Source organism: Periophthalmus magnuspinnatus, chromosome 7 (assembly GCF_009829125.3).
Source record: "Periophthalmus magnuspinnatus isolate fPerMag1 chromosome 7, fPerMag1.2.pri, whole genome shotgun sequence".
Taxonomy (NCBI): Eukaryota; Metazoa; Chordata; class Actinopteri; order Gobiiformes; family Gobiidae; genus Periophthalmus; species Periophthalmus magnuspinnatus.
The window spans coordinates 33,057,102-33,075,576 of NC_047132.1; the positions used below are offsets into that span (position 1 = coordinate 33,057,102).

The 18,475-nt window shown below is 45.9% G+C and overlaps 2 protein-coding genes across 3 annotated transcripts in view; one reads left to right on the top strand and one right to left on the bottom strand.

The window, feature by feature from the left end:
* The first annotated feature begins 863 nt into the window (after positions 1 to 863).
* Positions 864 to 12,689, top strand: si:dkey-70p6.1 (uncharacterized protein LOC570575 homolog). Of its 2 annotated transcripts, none has more exons than XM_033969218.2 (8): positions 864 to 1,081; positions 7,706 to 7,923; positions 8,034 to 8,133; positions 8,221 to 8,302; positions 9,722 to 10,212; positions 10,724 to 10,858; positions 11,071 to 12,538; positions 12,578 to 12,689. In XM_033969218.2, exons 2-7 carry the CDS (start codon positions 7,790 to 7,792, stop codon positions 11,593 to 11,595), a joined length of 1,467 nt encoding a protein of 488 aa, XP_033825109.1. In that variant the 5' UTR covers positions 864 to 1,081; positions 7,706 to 7,789; the 3' UTR covers positions 11,596 to 12,538; positions 12,578 to 12,689. The 2 variants fall into 2 exon arrangements, with proteins under 2 accessions (XP_033825109.1, XP_033825110.1); XM_033969219.2 differs by having other exon boundaries at positions 8,034 to 8,091.
* A 1,427-nt stretch (positions 12,690 to 14,116) lies between these two features.
* Positions 14,117 to 18,475, bottom strand: part of uckl1a (uridine-cytidine kinase 1-like 1a) — a 16,953-nt gene continuing 12,594 nt past the window's right edge. The window contains exons 12-15 of the mRNA XM_033969216.2: positions 18,302 to 18,424; positions 17,257 to 17,364; positions 16,031 to 16,187; positions 14,117 to 14,717 (exon numbers count right to left, since the gene is read on the bottom strand). Coding sequence (XP_033825107.1) covers positions 14,638 to 14,717; positions 16,031 to 16,187; positions 17,257 to 17,364; positions 18,302 to 18,424 — 468 coding nt within the window. The 3' untranslated portion in view covers positions 14,117 to 14,637. The remainder of the gene's footprint in view (positions 14,718 to 16,030; positions 16,188 to 17,256; positions 17,365 to 18,301; positions 18,425 to 18,475) is intronic.

Below are 18,475 nucleotides of genomic sequence, written 5' to 3' on the forward strand. Positions count from 1 at the left end.
AAACATCCACCTCCAAACATCCACCTGATCCGCGGCCTGCGCCTCTACAGCTGCTGACACAGTGACTTCTACACCACCTGCTGTAGGAGACAGTCATTTCCTCTGGTTTTGCCTCGGTCTGACCAAACCCTCAGACAGCAACAGCGCCGCGCGCTCTCATTGGTGGATGGTGAAGTCCAGCAGGGGGCAGCAGCGCGCCTCAACATCAGAGGATTAAAGTTACAAATCAATGGAGTTGTGATTTTCACTATGATATTTTCATAATCTGAGGTTTGGTTTGTGATGAGTCTCATGTGACATGTGTGAGATTATTACAGTAAAATGTTCAGACTGCAGAGTCTGTGCTTAAATACAATGTGAATGTGTCACTGTGTTTAAATTCATATATTAATAACTGTTTTCTTCATTTGAAGCAGTTTTTCCAGTTTCATGTGTTAAATATGATGTGTTGATATTTTGTGAGGACAGTGTCATTTTCACTCTGGACGTGTCTGTGGCTCTAGTTCAGTGGGTCACAGTCTGTGAACTTATCTTCACCTGAGAGTTTTAATGTAACTTCACCTAAACTACACTAAACTACACCTAAACTACACCTAAACTACACTAAACTACACTAAACTACACCTGCCCTCGTGCTTAAACCGTGTGAACTGGAGCTGGGCGCGTTTGGCTCACGCGCACTTCTCCGCGCTTCCGAGGGATGACGCTAGAACCCAAAGACAAATTCATAATAATTGGGGGGTCTCCAGCTCCGCCAGTGTCACATGGAAGCGCGGCAGCGGAGGGGATGCATGAGAGCGCAGTGATGGAGGGGGCTTAAGGGGAGCACTACCCGGACCGGACTGGCGCAGACGGTTCAGAGACGCACGGGCAGCGTCCACAGCGGATTGGCCACGGAGCCTCGCGTGGCTGGGGGCGAAAGGGCAACGCACGAGGAACCTCAGAAGATAGAATGATGCCGCCTTCCCGCGTGTGCTATTGATTATGGTCGCAAGGAGCACCTGGTGTGCGTGGAAACCGACGCGAGAGCCCGGGCTCGATGCTGCTGCCGCTGCGACGCCTCGTAAAGCCCCAGAGCTGAGTGAGTAGAGCCGGGGAAGCTATAGCGCAAAGCCCGTAGCTGTGACAGTCTGGAGGGAGGGGGGCTCATTCATATGTAGCCACATACATCCAGCTCCATCTCCGCAATACATGCGATTCTCCACAGTGACCAGCGCTGACCAGCGCTGACCACAGAGACACGTGCGCACTGGGCTCTCGCCCCCTGCAGTGCACATTTTGTTTGTTATTTTCCATCGCGTTCATCAGAGAAGTTCAGTGTGATTTGATGAGCGGAACAGGCAGAAAAAGCCTCCAGTCACTTTCTCCTGCTTCCTGCGTAAAAACCGACTGCGACCCACACAAATAATGAACGTAAGACCCTCACGCACCCGCACCCTCTGCTCCATCCATCCTCCCTGTCATACACGGGCAGAACGGGGGGCAGAACGGGGCAGAACGGGGGGCAGAACGGGGGGCAGAACGGGGGGATGTGGGGCTTTGTCGTGTAAGTTGCCTGCTGACCTTAGGGACACAACATCATTTTTTTATTTTTTTTTACGTCTTTGATCTGAAAGGCTTTGAAGAGACAAAAGCGAGGCCAGATCTGTCCCTGTGCGCAGTCTCCTTTAAAACACATCCGAGTCCCCATGTTCCCTGGCTCTCCCGCACCTGCATGGGCTTTTCCCCCCGTTCACACCCAACGCAGCCGTCCCTCTCCGCGCGTGAGCCTATGAGCGCGCTGTCGTAGCGTGTGTAACCTGTTGTCACCGCCACTGCTGCAGTTTGTGTGAGGTGTCAGAGCCCAAAGGCGAGGCTGGAGAGAGAGCAGAGCAGGCCAGCCTTTTTTCCATACATTCAAATCCAAACGAACGCGCGGACGGTTCGTGGCACAGAATGGCACCGCACAAACCCCGCGCGCCCTTTGTGCGTCCTGCTCAAATCACCACGTTTAAGGATCATTTCGCATTTATTTATTCAGCATCTTGGTGTGTGCAGTTGTAGTTGTGTCAGAGCAGCAGCAGCAGAGGCGCACGTAGACAGACAAACAGGCTTGAGCCTTGTTCCTCACAGGGGCATGGTTAATCGTTGTTGCAAGCAAACATTTGACCTAATTCACATTCTCACACAATAGCGGACTCCTCTCTCTCCCCCATCCCGGCTCCACGCACACATGGCTGCTATTTATGTCCACATCAACTCCCAGGTGAATTATCAGGACCTGGGCAGATTGGCAGAGACGATGGACGCGTAAAAACAGTCCAATTCTGCGCCTTGTTAAGACGGAGGGGGGTGCGGATGGAAAAGTCAGACGTGCGCGTTTTCTGTGGGAATAGAACCTGGAGGATGTTGATTGATGGGGTAAAATGGGCTTCAACTCCATTCGAAAGGGGATTAGAGCGTAATGCCTTGTTGACTCCACGGGCTGGTCAGGTGGCAGGGGCAGAAAACAGGGGATTTTTTTCATTTTTTTAATCTTTTTATTCCCTTTGGCAAAACAGGATTCACAAACTTGGAGCGTGGTTTGAGTTTGATTCAAAGGTAAACGGCGTAAAACAGCAGCCAAGTAGAAATAAATATGATGTATTTGTATATGTATGTGTCATAAATAAGCAATATAAGCAATTTAAAATGATATCTTTTAGTTCTGGGATAAGTTATCTCAGAATTACAATGATTTTAATGAAAAGAAAACGTAACATTACATTAAAAAAAAGGCCTTTATGCATTTCACAATGAGTACAAGCACAAAAACAGCAGCAGTGGAGTACAATCTAACTACTAAGCACTACTACAAATGCTCAAAATAAACATCAGTGACCCCTAGTGGCGATAATAACCTTTGGCACTATCTCGCAATGGTTTAGTCTCCTTCAAATCACCCCCATGGAGCCAAAACGCCGCTCATTTACAAGTCAAATGAATGAAATTAAGCAGAAAGATGAGAGTTTTAAGGTTTGTCTGTGTGTAGTTTGAGTTTTCAAAATATAAAATAGACTCGTGTTTAACTGGAGCCAAAGGTGCTGGTACAAACAGATAAATGTATGTGCACGTGCAGGACTGAGGCAGGGGCAGTGCACAGGAGCAGGTTAAAGCTTCACACACTGGGGCGTCTCTGTAATAATAATAATAATAAAAATAGTAATAATAATGATCTTTTAAAATCTCCTCTCCAGCTCTGTGTCCGACGGGCTGCCTGCGAGATTACACTGCAGTGCTGAGAACCGCAGGAACACGCACACACATTTAAAAAAGGAGGGAGGGAGGGAGGAAGAGGAGGAGGGAGGAAGAGGAGGAGGGAGGAGGGAGGAGGGAGGAGGGGGTGCTTGGACAGGACAGGAGCCGCTGTAAGGAACAGGGGGAAGAGGAGGAGGAGGAGGAGGAGGGGAGTAATAAGGAAGTCTCTCTGGGAATCTCTGCTCCTCATGTGAATCTAAAGACACCTGCCGACTCCCACACACTCCGCACACTCCGCACACTCCGCACACTCCGCACACTCCGCACACTCCGCACACTCCGCACACTCCTCACAGTCCGCACACTTCTCACACTCCACACACTCTGTACTGCACACTCCGCACACTCCTCACCGCACACTCCGCACACTCCGCACAGTCCTCACACTCCGCACACTCCTCACACTCTGCACTGCACACTCCTCACTCCGCACACTCCTCACACTCCTCACACTCCTCACACTCCGCACACTCCTCACACTCTGCACTGCACACTCCTCACTCCGCACACTCCTCACACTCCGCACACTCCTCACACCCCTCACACTCCGCACACTCCTCACACTCCGCACACTCCTCACACTCCGCACACTCCTCACACTCTGCACTGCACACTCCTCACTCCGCACACTCCTCACACTCCGCACACTCCTCACACCCCTCACACTCCGCACACTCCTCACACTCCGCACACTCCTCACACTCCGCACACTCCTCACACTCTGCACTGCACACTCCTCACTCCGCACACTCCTCACACTCCGCACACTCCTCACACCCCTCACACTCCGCACACTCCTCACACTCCGCACACTCCTCACAGCACACTCCGCACACTCCTCACACTTTGCACTGCACACTCCGCACACCCCTCACACTCCGCACACCCCTCACACTCCGCACACTCCTCACACTCCTCACACTCCGCACACTCCCCTAGTCCCAAATCCAACTTACACAACATGCACCACGAGGCCACGATTCAGTTCAGGGTTAAGGCTGTACTTCAGATTCAGACGTGTTGGATTTTAAGTATGAAGTTTTACTGGAGATCGACGATAAATCGAGTCGATGTTTGGCCTTTTTAGCACATGGGTTATCAGCCTTACGTCTCCAGCACGGGCAGATATTTAGTTTTGGTTGATCCACACAAAGCTTTAAATTAACACTTTAAACATGACACAGCTCAGTTATGGGTTTATGGTTAAAAAAAAGGGGCTTGGGGGGAGATTGTAGTAAATTTAAATGACATTATTTGGGAGAAATAATCAAAATTCGCCCAGAAATATCGGCAGCATTGATCGCTCTGGATTCTAAACATCAGCCATGAAAAAACCCACATTGGCCGAGCTCTATAAAGTAGATAGTTTGATAGAAAAGTGTTGATTTTTGAGTCTTGTGAGAAGCAGAGAACACATATCTCACTCCTTTCACTGGTTTTATAGTGTCACATCTTAAATTAGCTGGATCAGGTATCGGTTCTGTGATATCGGTTCAGATGATACCCTGGTCGGGGCGTTAACTGGATGTAATAAGACGATTTACAGGCTGATTTTGTCCCGGCGCGTCTCATAATGTTTGAACTTTTCTTCGTCCAGAGCTGTTCATTCTGATGTGACAGTTACAGAACGACAGGATCTCTGTGTAAAACTGAGAGTCGTGTTCGGCCTCTACACTGGTATCGGTTGATATCGGTATCGAGATCGTATGTATCGAGTACATCATTACAGTCCTGCCTCCTCTGGGTGTGGTCAGATGTGAGTGACCATCAGACAAAAGCTCGTCCGTCATGTGACTCGTCTGACGTCATTACACTGCATTTATATTTAACCCTCAATAACAGCTGCTCTGATTGGCTGATGATTTTTTTGCTTATATGTCACAAAAACTGTCTTACACAATAGTTCTGTGTGTGGTTAAACTACAGTAACACGGAGTTTAAAGGCCCATAATGCACCACTCTCTGATCTGATCTAATGTCGTTTCCTCGTCACACACAGACCTGGAGTTGTGTTTTGTTTCATTCTCACATGTTTAACACACAAACCTGCAGATTTAGGCTGAGTTCTTCTCTCAAACTGAAAATACTCTGTTCCACCTTGTGATGTCATCATGTGGTGATACAGGAAGTGCTCCGCTGTGTTTTTAAACTCCACACACCTTCATTTATAGAATCATTTCAGCTTCTGGAACTGCAAAAAAAGGAGCTGTTAACTTGAAAACTACCACTTGATGACATCACAAGGTGGAACGTCATGTTTTGAGCTTTGTAGATGTTACAGACTAATAATAAAGTGTGACTCAAACATGTGTGAATGAAACAAAATATCACATGGCCAAACACATACGCCATCACATACATCATCACAAACATAACATACACCACAAACACCACAAACACCACACACACCATCACATACACCACATACACCATCACATACGGCACATACATCATAACCATCACATACATCACAAACACCACATACACATGTCACCATATACACCATCACATACACCATATACACCATCACATATGTCACAAACACCATCACATACACCATATACACCATCACATACATCACCTACACCATCACATACGGCACATACATCATAAACATCACATACATCACATACACCATCACATACACCCTCTCACATACATCACATGCACCAAACATATTCACTGATGTTATGACTTTCATTATAAAAATATAACATTATTCTCAGACCAGTTCCACTTTAACCCGCTGAGATTTCTGTTTTGTCTTTCAAATCTCGTTCCTCCTTAAACTTGTCACATCGTTCGTTATAAATCCCTGTGTTCTATTTAAAACCGTCTCACCTTCAGTCGACGTTCAGATCTTTAGAAATCTATTTTTAATGATGTGTCGTTGGGACAAAAGGCCAGCGATTCGAGAAGTGTAACTGTTATAGCGACGGAAAATGAATCAGGCTGATAAGTTCTGACTCGAGTCTGATTTGAGTCCCAAACCCCACACAGGCCACGAGATCGAGTTTGTGTGAAGAAAACTGGTAAACACTGGGCAGACATTTTGTGAACGTGTGAACATAAGGACTAATATAAAGGCGAGATCTTTGCTAAACTTCCAAACAGATTCTGTACAAACTGGGCGCCATGTTGGGTGTTGTGTTGATGACGGGCAGCGAGACCTGAGCCCGCGCCCGGCAGGCAGATGGCAGGAGTTGACAGAGATTACACTGGGTTTGTTTGGGCTGTTCTGTTGCAGCCTCGTGTCCTTATTGTGTGTTTGGAGCATGTTACACTGCCAAATGCAATACTTGTGTTTGCACTCACACATCTCTGCTCTGTTTTCATCTTTACAACAACAGGTTTGAGCGTATTTACTGCTGACTTAGACGTGTTTTAGGTCCAGTTTCATTCTTAAAATCAGTCTTTTAAGGATTTATTTCGCAGGTGTTTCTTAAAGGGCTCATTTTACGCTATTTTCTGATCTTTTCTAATGTCGCTTCCTCGTCACAAACAGACCTGGAGTTGTGTTTTTTTGTTTCATTCTCACATGTTTAACACACAAACCTGCAGATTTACAATGAGTTTTTCTTCTCTCAAACTGAAAACACTCTGTTCCACCTTGTGATGTCATCATGTGGTGATACAGGAAGTGCTCCGCTGTGTTTTTAAACTCCACACACCTTCATTTATAGAATCATTTGGATCATTTCAGTCGTGGAGTTGTCACTTATCTCGACTGAACTAAAAGTAAAAGGAGCTGGTAACTTGAAAACTACCACCTGATGACATCACAAGGTGGAACAGAGCGTTTTGAGCTTTGGAGGTGTAGACAGACACGTGTGAATGAAACAAAACACAACTCCAGGTCTGTTTTTGAGGAGAAAACAGCATTAGAACATGGATTAAACAGCAGATTTGATACTATTGTACTTCACTGCCTGGCCAAAAAAAAAAAAAAAAGTCGCCACCAAAACAAAAAAGTCCCACACTCTAATATTTTGTTGTTCCGCCTTTAGCTTTGATTATGTCACATTCGCTGTGGCATTGTTTCGATTTCGCTTTATGTTTCTCCTGTTGCATTGACGCTGCTCAAAGCTTCAGCACAAAGATTCTCACTGGGGTTAAGGTCTGGACTCTGTGGACGATCCATGTGTGAAAATGACGTCTCTGCTCCTGATCCACTCTGTCACAATTTGAGCTCCATTAAACCCTTTCATTGTCGTCTTGGAATATGCCCATAAATCCACTGATGTAATAACCTGGTCATTCCGTATACTCCGGTGTCAGCTGACCTCATTCTGCTGAACCTCGACTGGACCAACTGCAGCAAAACCAATGTATTTGCGTCGTTAAATCCTGGTGGTGACTTGTTTTTTGTCCAGGCTGTGTGTCTTTGTGTGTATAAAGTCCAGTTGTCAATGGTGTGTGTCGTTTGCAGACCCCAGTGTGACGTGCACGCCCGTGTGCGCGTGCATGTGAGAGGGTGACACAGACTGAGAGCACTGAGCGTCCGCGCTCACACATGGCCTCCATGCAGGACGGGCTGCACATCACGGCTCCTCCCTACGGCAAAGTCCTGCTGCTGGGCGCCGTCGCCGCTGCCTCCGCCTTCGTCGTCACCATCCTCATCGTGGTCCTGTGCGTGGGCTGCCAGAGGTCAGTCTCATTTGAATCATGCAAACGCCGTTCCCTTTGGTCACGTGACTCCAAAACCATGACTCAGCAAATGTGAGAGTCGACCTGTGACGCTGTTGTGTTCACCACAGGAAGGGAAAGACACAGAATGTCCCCGGGGAGAGTGGGAAGCACCGTCTCATGGACATGGTAGGTGTCGGCCATGTTGCTGTGGTTTGTGTATCAGCCCCGGTAAGAGCAGCTCCTCCTCATCAGGGGGACACATTATTCCAGGTGCAGTGAGATTTAATAGTCACTCTGTAAACGTGTCTTTTTTAGGGAATTCTCAAGCAGTCCAAGCTGCGCTCCATCAGTAAATCTGACCCCTCAGAGATGAACAAAGTGAACTGCAATGGCAAAAGTGAGTGCGTCCTCCACTGAGCCCTTCACCTGTGCGTATGTTCTACAGAGTGTCCCACATGTTTGTCTCATTTAAGGAGACTTGTGCATCATCTGCTGCAGAGAAACATGTCTTTGTTTCCACATGAGGAGCATGTATGATCATTGTGCTATTTTTAAAAACAGCAAACTGCCAAAACCACAAACAGGGATGCGGCCGATTAAAACAGAGGAACACACACCAATCTGACCGAGACAAAGCAAAAGTCAAACACATTTGAAACAGAATTCACATTTACAGCCTGGAGTCTTCTTAAGTCCCAGTCTCGATTTATGAACACGGATCTCTGAGAGGCCGGAGCAGAGCCCAGCCCAGCCGGCTCCTCCTCTGAGAGAGCCGTTGGGTTCATGAACACACTTAGACTTGTACAGGACGGGTGTATGTGGATTCTGTTGGACGCTGGGCACTAGCATCAGTACGGTCAGAGACTGTCTAAAGCAGCAGGACCTAAAGTCTCGTCTCCACCAAATGGCACAGTATTTGTCAGTGTGGTACTTCTACTGCAGACACGAGGAAGGAGTTTTATCTGAAGGACCAAAGATGAAGGACAGACGTCAGGAGCTGTGCGCTCTACAGCAGCAGATATTTATCAGAGCAGATGGATTATTTTTCCCACAATGACAAACTCCTGTGATCAGGTTTAGTGTTTAGTGTCAGACTCAGACTTTTATACAGGAAAAGAGGGAAAATGTGTTTGATTATCGAGAAACAAAAGAAAACAAGGTACTTAAGATGTTATTCCACCTGAAACTGATGGTGCAGTGGACAGTGATAGTGGACAGAGATAGTGGACAGTGATAGTGGACAGTGACAGTGGACAGTGATAGTGGACAGTGATAGTGGACAGTGATAGTGGACAGTGATAGTGGACAGAGATAGTGGACAGTGATAGTGGACAGTGATAGTGGACAGTGACAGTGGACAGTGATAGTGGACTTTCTTTGGGATAAAAGACTTAGAAGTTAATTATATTCAATCACTATTTACACATTACAGCTGTAGTTGAGTCCAGCCCCAAGAGGAGGCTCACTGTGAGTGGTCAGTATGAGCGGTCACACACTGAGCGGTCAGTATGAGCGGTCACACACTGAGCGGTCAGTATGAGCGGTCACACACTGTGAGTGGTCAGTATGAGCGGTCACACACTGTGAGTGGTCAGTATGAGCGGTCACACACTGTGAGTGGTCAGTATGAGCGGTCACACACTGTGAGCGGTCAGTATGAGCGGTCACACACTGAGTGGTCAGTATGAGCGGTCACACACTGAGTGGTCAGTACTGGAGGTTACTCAGGTTCAGGTTTCTCGTACTGTGCCGTGTGGTGGACTCGGGCCCTATGCTACTGCCCAGCCGCGGTCTAACTCTGACCTTCGTTCTCAAGGCAGGCAGCTCCCCCAGATCCCCTCTGGGGCTGGAGAGGACGGAGAGCACACTTATTCTGAAGTGGGCCGGGGAGCCTCCACTACACGTACTGACGATGCCCTGTACGCCATGGTAGGCAGAGCCGGGCAGACGGACACGCCCGCTCCTCCCGCCGTGCCCGCCAACACCCCGGCGCCTCCGGACCCGGACGGGGACGTGGAGGGGGGACTGACCGAGTCCGAGTCGCAGGTGGTGTCTCCTCCAGAGACGGCGGAGTACGCCGTGGTGCGGAAGCTGAGGAAAGCTGAGAAGGCCCCTCAGAAGAGGGACAGTGGCACAGACATGGCAGAACCTCCAGCTCCTCCGAGACACGGCCCTCCATCTCACCCCGCCCCTCCCCCTCCTCACACCCAGCACCCCCAGCACCCCCACCCCCAGCACCCCCACAGCACCAAGCTGCCCCGCAGAAACATAGGCCTCGACACCTTTAATGTGCCCTCCTTCCCAAAGGTGAGTCTTCAACAAACTTTCTCTTCTACATAAATGTTTTTCACACTGAGTTTGTCCTGTTCAGTCCTGTTCCCTCGTCCAGGCCGAACGCTGTGGCGTTACATGTGCTTTGGTGATTCCTCCTCAGGGGGCGCTGTTGTTGTTGTCATTGACAGTGAGGCCCTTCTGCTCTCAGCAGTGTCACCTCCTCCATATGTCTGCAGCAGCAGGAGCTGCTTTTACAGTGAATACAGTGTGTGCTCTGCCTTCAGGTGACGGCGGGAGGCCATTTGCCGCCCCATGTGAGGTCAGCGAGAGTGCGCCCTCTGCTGTGACCTGTGTTAGCCACAGGCCGAGTTCAGAGGCTTACATGTGTACAGTCTGGTCACACACTGACCATGATGCAACAGGCTAAAAGTGCATCTGGAAGAAAACCAGAGAGTCAGAGAAACAGCGTCGCATTTCCTCATGTTATGAATGAAACATGAACGTGACCAGTTTTACTCCAAATGTCATTGTTTTGTGCCGACAGGAAGTGATGTTTATGGGAAATGGGGAGCAGTACATCTGGAAGCCTCCAGAGGACGATGACCTCCTGATGCTCCAGAACAAAGCGCTGGGTCCACTGGCTCACACAGTGGAGCACATACCTCCGTCTGCAGCAGCGGTCAGTCTCAGTGGTCAGATGGGCTTTTGTAGGACTGAGCTTTTGTAGGACTGAGCTTTTGTAGGACTGAGCTTTTGTAGGACTGGGCTTTTGTAGGACTGGGCTTTTGTAGGACTGGGCTTTTGTAGGACTGGGCTTTGGGCAGAGTGTTTATGCTGCAGTAAAGACATTGAGCTGTTTCTGTTTCTTACCTTCATGTTTTTGTTTCACAGGTGGCAGAAATGTACTCTAAAGTGTGCAAGCCTGGAAAAAAGAAGAGATCTATGTCTCCTCCAGGGAATCCTGGCTTCCGGACCTTGGGGCGTGGGGACCGGGACAGGGACGGGGGCTTTAGTGTCGTGGTCAAACCTCAGACATGGGCCCCGCTGGAGGGCAAAGCCATGGCGGGGCCCTTAGACGAGCACTGTTACGAGTCCATCGGCACAGAGGAGTACGACCCCGCCTACGAGAACCTGGAGGGGGCGGGCTGGAGGCGAGAGAGACCCCCAAACACATGTGCCACTCTGAGGCCCCGGAGGAAAAGGGCCCAGCAGCCTCTGCAGCAGCAGCAGCCCCCTCCGCCCCCGCCCACACAGCAGACACCCAAACTGCAGCACCTGCCCGCGCAGGCGCTGGTCCTGCCGGGGGATAGTCTGTACGAAAGCATCGGGGACCTCAAGGCGGGCTCCACCACCTCCAGCACCACCACCATCTTCACCTTCAATGACGGCATGGAGATGTACGTGACAGGGCTCTGAGTGACCGCTCTTCATCACTGTTTACATTCAGTCATAACATTTTTACTGGCCCAGAGCCGAGCGTCCATCTGCTGACCTCCTCTGACCCGGGCTGAATTCTAGAGTCCGATCTGTAGACCTTAGACGAATCCAAAGGTAATGAATAATAAATGAGCACAAGACCATTGCAGAGTTCTCTGTAGGTAACAGTAGCACTTGAGTTTCACTGGGAAATGTGTGCAAAGCACAACCGATTCAAAGGCCCAAATTCGTCCTCCATTTTAGCGGGTAATTGTTGTGTTCTTGAAGGTTCCTCTTTGGAGAGGCTGCACATCTGTGTGACTCTTTAAGTAGCACTTAGGCCGTAAGCGCAGGCCTTCCCTGTAGTTGGTCAAGATGTGATTCAGGACAGAAGATAAATATATGAATTATTAATCAAATACTTGAAAGCTCAGGGACCAAGAGAAACAATTATGAATATTCTATTAAATGAAAAACTGCACACATTTTGCATTCCTCTTAAAACAAATTTTGACCATTTCCATATTTAAAAAGCCAATCAAAGATACAGCGTCTGTCATGTTTTGTTTCATTTGACATGGACTGAACACTGTCTCCACTGCCGCCTGTAAATGAGTGTTTTGGTTTGTTTCTGCACTTTGCCTGCTGCCAACTGCATGCGAAAAAATCTAAAATCTAACAAAAAAAAAAAATCACTGTCACGTGGTACCTATATAAATGTTATTTATTTTGAATAGTTGTTGGTGTTTCTTTTTTTTGTTCCACTTTTGGTTGTTTCTGGAGTGTGTTGCTTTATTTTCCGTAGAGCACAGTATCAGTTTGTTTGGAGACGTTCGTAGCACAGAAGGACCCGCCTCCTCCTCCTGTGATACAAACTCGCTCAAATCTAAAAGTTGAATTCTTGGGAGATCCATGTGAGATCCTGGAGACGGAGACAGTCCACGTACACGCGCCCTTTACCTCATTTGAATCAGAACTCCAGCTAAACCAGTGTGTTTCAGCCCGTGCCATCATGTCTCATCACCATCCATCCAACGAACGCTCCTCTCTTTGTTATCAGTGTTAAAATATAGCAGCATTGCAGAAAAAAAAAATACAAAAAAATATGAAGTTTTTTGCAAAGCAGCAGCAGCAGACCCTGAGGAGAAGACAAAAGTGACTCCCAAACCCGAGGGACAAGGACACTGGAAGAATCTGACCAATAAAGCAGTGTGATATCTCTGTATGTTGATGTGTATGTACATTACAAAAGAGAACCAATAATAAATATATCATCAGTGTTGAGGAATCCATCTTTTTTCTCTCTCAGTTGGTTGTGGTTTGGGATGACTTGTGACAAACTGCAAACGGCTGCACTGTAAATTCCGTGTGTTCTGTTGTTTTTGAGCCATGACGCTCCGGTGTGTGTTCTTGGAAAGCCCCGCTGAGCTCCATGTGGCAGCTGATGTTGTGTTTGCTCTTCAGATACAGGGTCTTGTACTCCCAGCGTGTCATAACAAGTGCTAAGTGCAAAAGATTGTAATGTTTTATATCAAGATTATTATTATTATTACTATTATTATTATTATTATTCATGAAATGTCAGTCAAGTTTATACTTTTGTAATAAAGTGGCACTTTAAAAATGGTTAATCTCATAGTCTCAGTCATTTAGATGAAACGAGACCACAAATTTTATTATTGCATTGTCCAGGCTCAGTGTGGAAGCTTCATCTGTGGAAGCTTCATCTGTGGGAGCTTCATCTGTGGAAGCTTCATCTGCTCAATCCAATGTTTCAGTATAAATATTTCAGGACTCGAGTTGCTGCCAGGAGACTTGTTTTTACTCATTTACAGGGGAAAAAATGTGTGCAAAATGGTTGAAATGCTCCTAATAGCCTGCTCTGTTGTTTGTTTCTTTTGTGCGTTTTTCCTCGTGGCACATGGCGTCTCGTGCGTGCGTCTCGTGCGTCTGGAGCGTGCGTCCTGCGCTCTGCACGTGCTCCTGTGCCACTGTAGTAAAAAGGGGGTTCTGTGGCGGTGGGGAGGGAAAGGAGAAAAAAAAAAAAAAGAAAAAAAAATAGGTCACCCCTTAAAACAAAAACCTCGCAGTCAACATCACAAGCGTCTGCTGCGCTGCCATTGGTCAGCCTGTCTCCATGGTAACAGGTTCACCTTGAGGCAGTCTTGGAGAATACGGCGCGTGAGCATCGTACTGGCGGTGTCACGAGCACGGCACTATAAAAGCCTCTCCCTCTGTCTGGAAAAAAGGAGGAGCAGGAGGAGGAGGAGGAGAAGGAGCAGAACCGGAGCCAAAGGAGCGAACGTGCCGTGCGTAAAAGACGAGGACGCATCCAAAAGTGTTTAGAGACGCGACACTTCTGCAGGGGTTTAACACGTCCACAATCCTACAAACACCTCTAACGCAAAGAAACAAACGGGTTTTTACTGAACAGATGCAAACCCAAGATCAAACTGACATCAGACCACAGTTACATCACATTTTATTCTAGAAATCCTCTTAAAACCCATGATTTCCGCGTGTGGAGGCTGAAAACGCGAGACCAGCCGTGTGTAGTTTTCTTCCTGACTATAACAATGAATGATATCTGAAAAGAACAGGCTATAAATCAAACAGAGACACTTAACATGAGCAACACTGACACCGTGCGGTTGGAAAGTGTATCACAAGCAGAGGGACAGGCCTGTGTGTGAACCCTGAGAGTTTGGAAATACTATTGAGGAAATAACTGTGTAACTATGAATGAAAACCTCAGTGCCGTTCGGAATTTACCTGCGCAGGACCGAGGAACATAATTATTTAGATCCAGGTTCCATATGGCACTCTTAAAAAATAAACTACTGTACCATCTTTGTACCATCGTGTTATAAAATGCATTGAATATTTTAGCAGCAAAGGTTTTGTGTTGTTCCCACGTCAAAAAAAAAAAATCATGAATGGGTCGGATTTGCAGAAATGTCCCGTCTCTTACAGGGAAAAATAAGTATAATCTATTGGGACGGATGAAGAGTAAAATGTGGGTTTGGATAAGGTCGGTTTGTGTTAACAGCTCGGCTCCTGCTCCTCTTCATCACTCCAGTCGTCCGATCCGTCCGTCCCAAAGTATCTGTCTCCAAAGTCTCCTGCAGATGGAAAATTATTGTTCATAAGGTGCGGGTAAGAGCGGCTGAACGGAGCTGAACAGAGACGCTCGCCCTGTGGCTCTGGAAATAAAATCACCGTTCATTTTTCTCATAGACTTTCAGAAAAAAAATCATATTAAAAAGTCTGAAAGCTGCTCCAGGATAATCAGCTCTGTCGTAACTAATGACAACAAGATGTGTACTTTTATTTAAAATCTGTTTCTGAAATTTTATTAAAACATTTGGAAGAGTCTTGTATTTTAAACGGCTTTTTTGGAAACAACCGCGTTATGGATATTAGTTAGCACGTAGCCTGTTAGCCTCATAGACTGTTTATGTAAATAGACAAAGCTAAACTGCTAGTCGCCGCGTTCTAAACAGGAAGTGATCGTGTGTGCACTTCCTGCTCCATCGACTCTGGGCTCAATTCACTTTCTGTGTAAAATCTGTGTCCTCTCTCTGTCTCTGCTGCTCATTTTGGTCTTAAATGTTCGTATTAACCCTCTACATGATCCTGGGGTTTTTATTTCGAGTTTATTTTTTCCACGTTTTAAATTTATTTTATTTTTTTTGTTATTGAGGGTTTTTTTTGTTTTGTTTTTTGAGTTGTTTATTTTTTTTTATTTATTTATTTATTTATTTTTAGAAATTTTGAGTTCATTTTTTATTTATTTTTTTGTTATTTTGAGGGGTTTTTGTTGGTTGTTTTTTTTAGTTCATTTTTAACTTTTTTGTTATTTTTATTATTTTTTTTTAGATTTTTAATTTTCTATTTTGAGAGTTCATTTTTTGTTTTTTGTGTCCTCTCTCTGTCTCTGCTGCTTCAAACTCATTCTGGTCTTAAATGTTCGTATTAACCCTCTACATGATCCTGATGGACTGTAGACCATTGTCCATCAGTCTCCTCCGTGCCGTGTCTCCTGTCCAGTACAGAATGTGTTCAGACAAATTTACATAAACGTTGGATCTCAGTGTGACTCTGAAGTGCTGTACGTTTGCAATTTGTTTTCTCCCCGACAAAACCCACAATGTCGATGAAACGTTCTGCACCGACAAAGACGCCTACGAAGGTTTGAACTTTGAGAGAGTTTAAACGAGAGAGAAATGTGAGAAAATGTTAACGCCTGTGTGAGAAAAGTGTATAAAGTGTGCGGTGAGGGGTTTTACGGACAAAAACATACAGAATAATTGTAAAAGATAAAGCTGACCACTCCATTTGAATTTTTGGAAAAGTCTATGTGAAAAATGAACAGAAAGTTTACTCCCTGAACCTGCGTGGGCTCCATGTTGATAAATCTGCACTAACATCATACCTATACCAGGAATCACATGTAAAGAGTCGTCCAGGCTCTTGTCCACGGCCGACGTGATGATTTTAACTTTTGGAAATGCATAGGCTACAGAATGGACCCCCAGCTCCGCCATCAGCAGAGACACCAACACGATGCGATCCTCCTGCACCTCGTGGTCCTGAGAAAACACATTTTTATTTAATAAAGCTCCTGTATCACACAAAACTGATTCTTGTAGCTTTAATCTATGTTCTAATGTTGTTTCCTCCTCAAAAACAGACCTAGAGTTGTGTTTTTTTGCTTGAGTAACACTTTATTATTAGTCTGTAACATCTCCAAAGCTCAAAACGCTCTGTTCCACCTTGTGATGTCATTAAGTGGTAGTTTTCAACTTAACTCCTCCTTTTACCTTTAGTTCAGTCGAGATAAGTGACAACTCCAGGAGCTGAAATGATCCAAATGATTCTAGAAATGAAGGTGTGTGGAGTTTAAAAACACAGTGGAGCACTTCCTGTATCGCCACATGATGACATCACAAGGTGGAACAGAGTGTTTTCAGTTTGACAGAGGAAGAACTCAGCCTAAATCTGCAGCGTTTGTGTGTTAAACATGTGTGAATGAAACACAAAAACACAACTCTAGGTCTGTTTGTGATGAGGAAACATTAGAACACAGATCTTTATATTTATTTTATGGGAGATTTGCCGTTTTTGAAAGAAATAACTCACGATCTACAAATGTTGAAATGTTTTTGGATTCAGCTGCACAAACTCACTGTTTTAATCTATTTTTATTATCAACTTCAACCTTAACCCAGGTTTCTCCCTTTAAAACTCAGGTCTGATTTTGTTTGTTCATTTACTCATTTCTGTTGACTGTTGTGTTTCAGTCTCTTGTCATAGCCGCCATTTTGAGGACTTTCCACTATTGAAAAAATACAATAATTATGTTCTGGTTTGATAATCGCTATGGGAAAGGTCTTATCCATTCATTACCCCCAGATTTTCTCACATGTTACGTCCAAATGGTTTTAATACACCGTACACGTTGAACTCTGACCTTTGAACTTTGTGCCACTTTCTGTTTGGACGTAAATAAACTCAATATTTACAAAGATATTAACCATAAACCAGGTCGACTAATGTGCGACCTGGAAGTTAAACTCTACCAAACCAGCTCTACCTTAAACTGTTAACGGTCAAGTCACACAAGCCCCGCCCACGTCGCTAAAATAACCCCGTACTCACCAGCAGGACCCGCACCGCCATCATGGCCGCGGCGCCGGTGGAGACGGTGCTGTCCATGAGAATCACATGATCTTCACTGATGTCTTTGGGCAGACGCAGGTAATGCAGCTGAGAGAGAGAGAGAGAGGAAGAGGAAGAGGAGACGGTTACCACGGATACCGAAGCAGGAAGGGTTAGTTACCACGGCGACGCGCATCATATGGACGAATGGAAATAAAACGTGTGGACGGTGTGAAGCAGATGTTTGGAGTTTGAGCCACGTCAGACCTGCTGTGGCTCGTCTGCTGTGAAGTTTGTGAGGTTGTGTTTGATTTGTGATGTTGTTTTGAAGATACGGAACATTTGAACATCGAGGTGTCCTTCAGAAAATATATTACAAAATAAAAATTAAATTAAATTAAAAAAACAAAGGGTAAAAATGCACTGATGTAGTCGGACAAAACACTCCCATAAATACTATTTTCAAACACTTTTAAAGGGCCCATATGTCGTTTCCTTGTCACAAACAGACCTGGAGTTGTGTTTTTTTTGTTTCATTCTCACATGTTTAACACACAAACCTGCAGATTTAGGCTGAGTTCTTCTCTCAAACTGAAAACACTCTGTTCCACCTTGTGATGTCATCATGTGGTGATACAGGAAGTGCTCCACTGTGTTTTTAAACTCCACACACCTTCATTTCTAGAATCATTTGGATCATTTCAGTCCTGGAGTTGTCACTTATCTCGACTGAACTAAAGGTAAAAGGAGCTGTTAACATGAAAAAAGCTACCACTTGATGACATCACAAGGTGGAACGGAACATTTTGAGCTTTGCAGATGTAGACAGACTAAAAGTGTGACTCAAACAAAAAACACAAATCCAGGTCTGTTTTTGACAACCTAACACAATTCTAACATGAGTTAAATCTACAAGAGTCAGTTTTTGGTGATATGGGACCTTTAAATTGTTTTTCCAAAAGCTCAGTTGTTTATTTGTGTCTTAAAATGTGGCTCCCTGATGGCGACGGCTCGTCGCGCTGGAACTTTGACTCAGACCCTTCACCTCTGGTTCTCCTGAGTCCATGTTGGTTTGGATGAGGATCTTTCCGATGCGAACGTCTTTGCACACGGCCCTGAGCGCCGGCTCCATCGTCTCTCCGGCTCGAAGGATCGACACTCCAGTGATCTGTAAACAGGTAAACATGAATGTAAACATGTAAACATGAATGTAAACATG